The sequence below is a fragment of the Nicotiana attenuata genome, chromosome 5 (genome assembly GCF_001879085.1).
Source record: "Nicotiana attenuata strain UT chromosome 5, NIATTr2, whole genome shotgun sequence".
Classification (NCBI taxonomy): Eukaryota; Viridiplantae; Streptophyta; class Magnoliopsida; order Solanales; family Solanaceae; genus Nicotiana; species Nicotiana attenuata.
The window spans coordinates 10,807,220-10,815,154 of record NC_031993.1 but is presented as its reverse complement, the minus strand read 5'-3'; the positions used below and the strand labels follow the sequence as shown (position 1 = coordinate 10,815,154).

At 47.5% G+C, this 7,935-nt stretch overlaps 1 protein-coding gene across 1 annotated transcript in view; it reads left to right on the top strand.

The window, feature by feature from the left end:
• Positions 315 to 7,935, top strand: part of LOC109225963 (AT-hook motif nuclear-localized protein 1-like) — a 36,706-nt gene continuing 29,085 nt past the window's right edge. Inside the window, exon 1 of the mRNA XM_019390770.1 lies at positions 315 to 423. Within this exon, the coding sequence (XP_019246315.1) occupies positions 315 to 423 (109 nt within the window). The remainder of the gene's footprint in view (positions 424 to 7,935) is intronic.

The window sequence follows — 7,935 nt, the reverse complement described above, 5'->3', positions numbered from 1 at the left end:
TCTCTTGAAAAAATCAGGTCGGGCTGACGTATGGTTAAAACCCCTGATTGGTCCGGTAGAAAAGTCCAAGCTAGAAAGTCATTGTTCTTTGACTTGGATGAATGATATAGTGCAATCTTCACTAAAGGTATTTGCTGCTTTTTTTTATTCTTTATTTAATTTTCCTTTCACTAAGGTTCTTACCCCTTTCTTCTTTTTTAGATCAATCTCATTGGTATAGAGATGAAGAGGGTTTCTCAAACGGAGCAGTAATGCATGACTATCAAGTTGAAGCAGACAATTAGAAAGAACAGTATGAAAGTCTTCAGCTGGAGATGGAAGTGCTAGAAGAGAGCAAGCGTACCTTAGAGCAACAATTGAAGGTCTTGATTTCAGAGTTAGCAGTTGAAAAAGCTTCTTCCAATCAGGCTGACAAGGATAAAAGTGTGACGACCCAAAGGGTCATCACCTGTATTCCTACTCACTCTGTATTTCTGAGGCCGTGAAAACCTCACTTGGGGGTTGCCTCGAATTTGTGTGCGCAGTCCGGGCGCGTAGCCGGAACGTTTAAATATGAATTTGCGAGAAAGATAATAAAAATTTTGATGTTTTAATTGACTAAGTTTGACTTCGGTCAACATTTTGGGGCAAACGGACCCGGACTCGTGATTCGACAGTCCCGAAGGGTCCGTAGGAAAATATGAGACTTGGGGGTGTGCCCGGAATCAAATTCCGAGGTCCCGAGTCCGAGGAACGAATTGTTATGTGAAAATTGTTTTCTGAAAATAACTAAAGAATTGGAAAGTGTTAATTGTTTAGAAGACTGTGCTGTTGGGCTCGAATTTTTGCTCCGACGCCCGACAGAAGTCTTAAATATGAGTTAAGCAATTGCTGTGAAGTTTGGTTAGATTTGGACGTCATTTGACGTGTTTTGAGCTAGAAACAGTAAAATTTGATGTTTCATGGAAATTGGAAGGAAATCATGGGTCTTGAGGCCTAATTCGATGTTGTTTTGGCAATTTGATCGCACGGATGAGTCCGTAGGATGTTTTTGGAGTTGTATGTATGTTTGGTTTGGAGCCCCGAGGGCTCGGGGGAGTTTTGAGTGGGTACTGGGAGGGTCTTAGACTTAGTATCAGAAATTGCAGGTCCGGGTATTGCAGGCCCCCAGCGCGGCCGCGGTCATTTCCGCGCGGTCCGCGCTGGAAGCCGCGCGGCCGCGGTTCATTTTTGCGCGGTTCGCGTGGCTAGGTTCAGAGGGCCAGTAAATTCCAGTTCAACCAGCGCGGCCGCGTGCCATATCAGCGCGGTCCGCACTGGAAGATTCAGAGAGGGGTTTTGGGTCATTCAACCAGCGCGGCCGCGCACCAAATCAGTGCGGTCCGCGCTGGGTAGGTTCAGAGAGTCGTTTTCCCTCCCTTCCTCAGCGCGGCCGCGGGGAATTTTTGTGCGGTCCGCGCTGGGTCTTCAGTAAAGTATATAAAGTCTGGATTTTCAATCATTTTTCACTTTTTCAAAACCAAAAACATAAGTGGCGATTTTCCAAACGATTCTTCTTCTTCAAAACGATTGGTAAGTGATTTCTAACTTATTTTCTTTACTCCTTAACATCTTTAAACATAATTTCAACTACAACGCAAAGATTTTAATGGGGGAATTTGGAAATTTAGGGTAGAACTAGGGTTCCTAAATTTGGGGGTTTTGGACCTCAATTCGAGGTCCGATTCCAAAATAACTTACACATTTGAGTTTATGGGGGAATGGGTAATCGGGTTTTGGTTCGAACCTCGGGTTTTGACCACGTGGGCCCGGGGGCATTTTGGAAATTTTGAGTAAAACTTTGGGAAATTCACTTTTCATGCTTTCAAATATATTCGATTAGCATTTGTTGATACACTCAAGTAATTTGTGACTAGATTCGAGCGGTTTGGTGGTGAATTCGAAGGGTTAAGCGATACTAGAGGCTTGAGTTGAGTTTGGAGCATTTGAGGTAAGTGTTTGATCTAACTTTGGCTTGAGGGAATAGGATTAGAGTATTATTTGCTAATTGCTAAATGTTAAGTACGGTGTATAGGCGTGGTGACGAGTATCTATACACCGGTGTCTAGTATGACCGTGGGTCTTTATTGGTGCTTAATTGGGATTCTGTAGTGACTCTTCCTTGTTAATTGATGGTTTCTACATGATATGAAGAGAATGAGAAGGAAACATGATGTGTAAACTCGTTGGAGCGTTGGCTCGATTTTTGACTTGATTAAACAGTAAGAAAAGAATGTAAGAGAAAGAAATGTGATTATTCCCTTGCCGGGACGTGTAAGTTATGGTTATTGTTCCCTTGCCGGGAATTAACTGCTTAGTCATGTTCTCCCTTGCCGGGAAACTATTATATATTATGAAATGGGATCGTGTGGCACGCCGACCACTTATACATTATGAAATGGGATCGTGTGGCACGCCGACCACTTATATATTATGAAATGGGATCGTGTGGCACGCCGACCACTTATATATTATGAAATGGGATCGTGTGGCACGCCAACCACTTATATATTATGAAATGGGATCGTGTGGCACGCCGACCACTTATGTAGATTATGAGATCTGATGTAGTTTCGTGTTTACTTCTGATAAGCTGTTTTCATCTGTATTTCCCCTAAGCATGTCCCCTCCCACCTTAATTGATATTTTCTGCTATTATTTTGTTGCGCTTGTACATACATATATATCTGCACAGGTTGTTTTTGGTAGGTCCTGTCTAGCCTCGTCACTACTTCGCCGGGGTTAGGCCAGGCACTTACCAGCACATGGGGTCGGTTGTGCTGATGCTACACTCTGTGCATCTTTTTGCACAGATCCAGGAGCAGCTTTTGGGCCTCAGCAGTAGGATTCGGTCGGGAGCTGACTTCAGTCCAGGGACTTTCGAGGTAGCCTAGCTGACGTCCGCAGGCCGGAGTCCCTTTCCATGTTATTAGTTTGTTTTCCTTGTACCGAGATAAACATTGATGTACTTCTATCCAGACTTGTTTTTAGCACTCTTTAGTAGTTCGTGAGTTAGTGACACCGGATCCGGGTAGAGTTGTATTTAAACTTCCGCATATGGTTTTCAGATATCTATGTTTTTAAGACTTCCGCTTTAAGTCATTATGTTTGATTTTATTAAATGGTTGGTAACTGTTGCGAAAAGGTAGATTAAATTGGCTTGCCTAGCTCTCATTAGTAGGCGCCATCACGACTCCCGAGGGTGGGAAATTCGGGTCGTGACAAGTTGGTATCAGAGCACTAGGTTACATAGGTCTCACAACTCACGGACAACTCGGTAGAGTCTGAGGGATCGGTACGGAGACGTCTGTATTTATCCCCTAGAGGCTACAGAGTTAGAAAAACTTCACTTCTGTTCTTTCTTGTCGTGCGGATCTGTCTCTCAAATACTGATTGTCTTTCTACTCTGTTCTTTCGTAGATGGCGAGAACAAGTGCTTCCTCTTCTACCGCGCAGTAGCCCGAGCCCCCAGCAGCAGCTCCTACGAGGGGCAGAGGGCGAGGCCGAGGCCGTGCCAGGGGCCGAGGCCGGGGCATAGCTCAGCCCCGAGCAGCAGCCCCAGAGGTGGAACCCCATGATGGTTATGTTGAAGGGGTCCCAGCCCCAGCAGCTCCGGTGGGCCCAGCTCAGGTCCCAGAGGGGTTTATAGCACCCCAGTTCTTCAGGACGCTTTGGTCATGTTGGTAGGCATTATGGAGAGCGTCTCTCGAGCGGGATTGCTTCCAGTAGCACCAGCCACTTCTCAGGCTGGAGGAGGGGTTCAGACTCCTGCTACACGTACTCCGGAGCAGGTAGCTCCCCAGGCTCAGGTTCTAGCAGTTCAGCCAGCGGTGGCAGTTCAGCCGGGTATTGTGACTCAGACCGGCGATGGAGCGGCTATGTCCGCAGATGCTTTGTGGAGGCTGGATAGATTCACCAAGCTCTTCACCACCACATTCAGCGGTGCTTCTTAAGAAGACCCCCAGGATTTCTTATAAGTTGCCATGAGGTTCTTCGGACTATGGGTATTATGGAGGCCAATGGGGTCGACTTCACCACCTTTCGACTAGCAGGATCCGCCAAGACTTGGTGGAGAGACTATTGTTTATCCAGACCAGCAGGGTCGCCATCATTGACTTGGGACCAGTTTGCAGAGTTGTTTTTGGAGAAGTTTCTCCCAGTTACTCAGCGAGAGGCTCTTCGCAGGCAGTTCGAGCGCCTCCAGCAGGGCTCTATGACAGTCACGCAGTATGAGACTCGGTTCATTGATCTAGCACGCCATGCTATTGTTATACTCCCTACCGAGAGAGAGAGAGGGTGCGGAGGTTTATTGATGGGTTGATTCAGCCGATCCGTCTCCAGATGGCTATGGGAGCCGGGAGTGAGATTTCTTTTCAGGAGACGGCCAATGTGGCCCGCAGAGTTGAGGTGGCACTTGCACGGGGAGGTGGTCATGGGTCAGATAAGAGGCCCCGTCATGCAGGTAGATTCAGTGGTACCTCGTCTAGAGGTGGGGATTCTTATGGTAGAGGCCATCCTCCAAGGCCCTTTCAGTCAGCCCTACAGGTCTCACATGGTACTTCAGGTGGTCGTGGCTCTCAGTCGCAGTCTTCTGATCAGCAGCTTTTCAGTTCACCATCAGTACCCATCAGCGCACCACCACTCCGCTATTCTCAGCAGTCGAGGGCTTGTTACACGTGTGGCGACACGAGGCACATTGCTAGGTTTTGCCCTCGAGTTTCGGATAGCTCTCAGCAGCAGGGTCCTCGCCCTATGGTTCAGGCATCAGGTGATCCGCAGGCTGCCCAGCCAGCTAGAGGCGGGGGTAGAGGCCATAGAGGTGGAGGTAGAGATCATAGAGGTAGAGCTCGGACCGCCAGAGGTAGAGGCCAGCCAGCAGCCGATCGTCCCAGAGATATGGTTCAGGGAGGTGGGGCCCAGCCCCGGTGTTATGCTCTTCCAGCCAGGCCAGAGGCTGAGTCTTCAGATGCAGTCATTACAGGTACTATTCTGGTCTGTGATAGGGATGCTTCAGTGCTATTTGACCCTGGGTCTACGTATTCATATGTGTCATCCTATTTTGCACCCTACTTGGTTATGCCTAGTGATGCCTTGGGTGTTCCTGTATATGTATCTACACTAGTGGGTGATTCTATAGTGGTCGACCGAGTTCATCGTTCCTGTGTGGTAGTGTTTAAGGGTCTTGAGACCCGTGTTGATCTATTACTCTTAGACATGGTGGATTTCGATGTTATATTAGGGATGGATTGGTTGTCCCCGTATCATGCTATCTTGGATTGTCACGCCAAGACCGTGACCTTGGCTTTGCCAGATTTGCCCCGATTGGAGTGGAGATGGACCCCAGGTTATGCCAATCGCAGTGTTATCTCATATGTGAAGGCTCGACGCATGGTCGAGAAGGGGTGTTTAGCTTATCTGGCGTATGTTCGCGATTCCAGCGCAGAGGTCCCTTCTATTGATTCCGTTCCTATTGTTCGGGAGTTCCCTGAGGTTTTCCCTTCAGACCTGTCGGGTATGCCGCCCGACAGGGATATCGATTTTTGTATTGATCTAGCTCCGGGCACGCAGCCCATTTCTATCCCGCCGTATCGCATGGCCCCGCCAGAGTTGAAGGAGTTAAAGGATCAGCTGCAGAATTTGCTAGAGAAGGGTTTTATTAGGCCTAGTGTTTCCCTTGGGGTGCGCCGGTGTTATTTGTGAAGAAAAAGGATGGTTCGATGAGGATGTGCATTGATTACCGGCAATTGAACAAGGTGACGATCAAGAATAAGTATCCGTTGCCGAGGATTGACGATTTGTTTGACCAGCTTCAGGGTGCAAGGATATTTCAAAGATAGACTTGAGATCTGGCTACCACCAGCTGAGGATTAGGGCATCCGATGTCCCTAAGACAGCATTTCGCACTCGGTACGGGCATTATGAGGTCCTGGTCATGTCGTTTGGGTTGACCAATGCCTCGGCAGCATTCATGGAGTTGATGAACCGAGTGTTCAGGCCATATTTGGACATGTTCGTGATAGTCTTTATTGATGATATTTTGGTGTACTCCCGCAGCCAGGAGGAGCACGAACAGCACCTTAGGGTGGTTCTTCAGACTCTGAAGGATAGTCAGCTATATGCTAAGTTCTCGAAGTGCGAGTTCTGGTTGAGTTCAGTAGCATTTTTGGGTCACGTCGTATCAGCAGAGGGTATTCAGGTGGACCCGAAGAAGATAGAGGCAGTCAAGAACTGGCCTCGACCAGCATCAGCTACTGAGATTCGGAGTTTCTTGGGGTTAGCGGGCTACTATCGTCGGTTCGTGGAGGGGTTTTCATCCATTGCAGCCCCGATGACCAAATTGACCCAGAAGGGTGCCCAGTTCAGATGGTCAGATGAGTGTGAGGCGAGCTTTCAGAAGCTCAAGGCAGCTCTGATTACGGCACCGGTATTGGTTTTGCCCACAGGTTCAGGGCCTTATACAGTCTATTGTGATGCTTCCCGTATTGCACTTGGTGCAGTATTAATGCAGGATGGCAGAGTCATAGCCTATGCTTCGAGGCAGTTGAAGATCCACGAGAAGAATTATCCGGTTCATGATCTAGAGTTGGCAGCCATAGTTCATGCTTTGAAGATTTGGAGGCATTACCTATATGGTGTGACGTGTGAGGTGTACACCGATCACAAGAGTCTTCAGTACTTGTTCAAGCAAAAGGAGTTGAATCTGAGGCAGAGGAGGTGGTTGGAGTTGCTGAAGTATTATGATGTTACTATCTTATACCACCCGGGAAAGGCCAATGTGGAAGCCGACGCATTGAGTAGGAAGTCCGCCAGTATGGGTAGTTTTGCTTATATTCCGGTCAGCCAGAGACCGCTTGCTTTGGATATTCAGGCTTTGGCCAATCGATTTGTGAGGTTGGATATTTCTTAGCCTAGCAGAGTATTAGCTTGCACGGTCTCTCGCTCTTTATTATTGGAGCATATCCGTGATCGGCAGTTTGATGATCCCCATTTGTGTGTCCTGAGAGACACGGTGCAGCGTGGAGGTGCCACGAAGGTGACCTTAGACGATGATGGTGTTTTGAGATTGCAGGGGCGAGTTTGTGTGCCCAATGTCGATTGGGATTACTAGGTTTGATCTCTTCTGATATAGATAACAGATTTAAGTCAGACACCATATGATTAGTAGCCCCTGTATCAATGATCCACGTCGGGGGGGGGGGCTTATTACTCACTAAAAAGACACAACTAGTATGATGTAATTTGAACTACGCCTGACCTGATTCCCGTTTAAGAGGGGATACGTAGGCAGCCCTATGGGTTCGGTCACAATTTAATAAAATTTTATTTTCCCCTACTATTGGAACTGGGGCAGAATTTTGAGGAGGACCCTCAAAATTCCGAAGTTGATTCTTCAATCATTGAGCGCAGCCGTCAGAAGTGCCAACCTAGTAAACTGGGGCAGAATTTTGAGGACCCTCAAAATTCCGGAGCAAGAAAGGTTGCAATGTTTTGAACCACGTTGCAGTCGTTGGTTCATCTAAACAAAACTGTTTTCTACTTATGTTATATTTACTAAATCATGCATAATTATTGTTCGAATTGCTACTGTTTAGCGACGCTACCCCAACGATGTGCAATGCCGAAAGCCAAGGGAAAACGAACTAACCTTTCCCCCTTGGCAAAACTCACAATTTTCTTTGGATGCAGGCACCCGAGTCACAAACATATTACACAATCGCATTGAGCCATCACACCTACCCGCATTTTGCTGTCCGCACGCAATATTTCCCAGCAGCCGCAATATCACAATCGGCTACCATCTGTCAACTAAGAATCTTTTATTACTACCCGCTTTTATCTCATTGCATAAGGCTACCTTTCTGCCTTCCGAGACTAAGCGTTGTCTCCATCTGCATTCCTGCATTGCATAAGGCTACC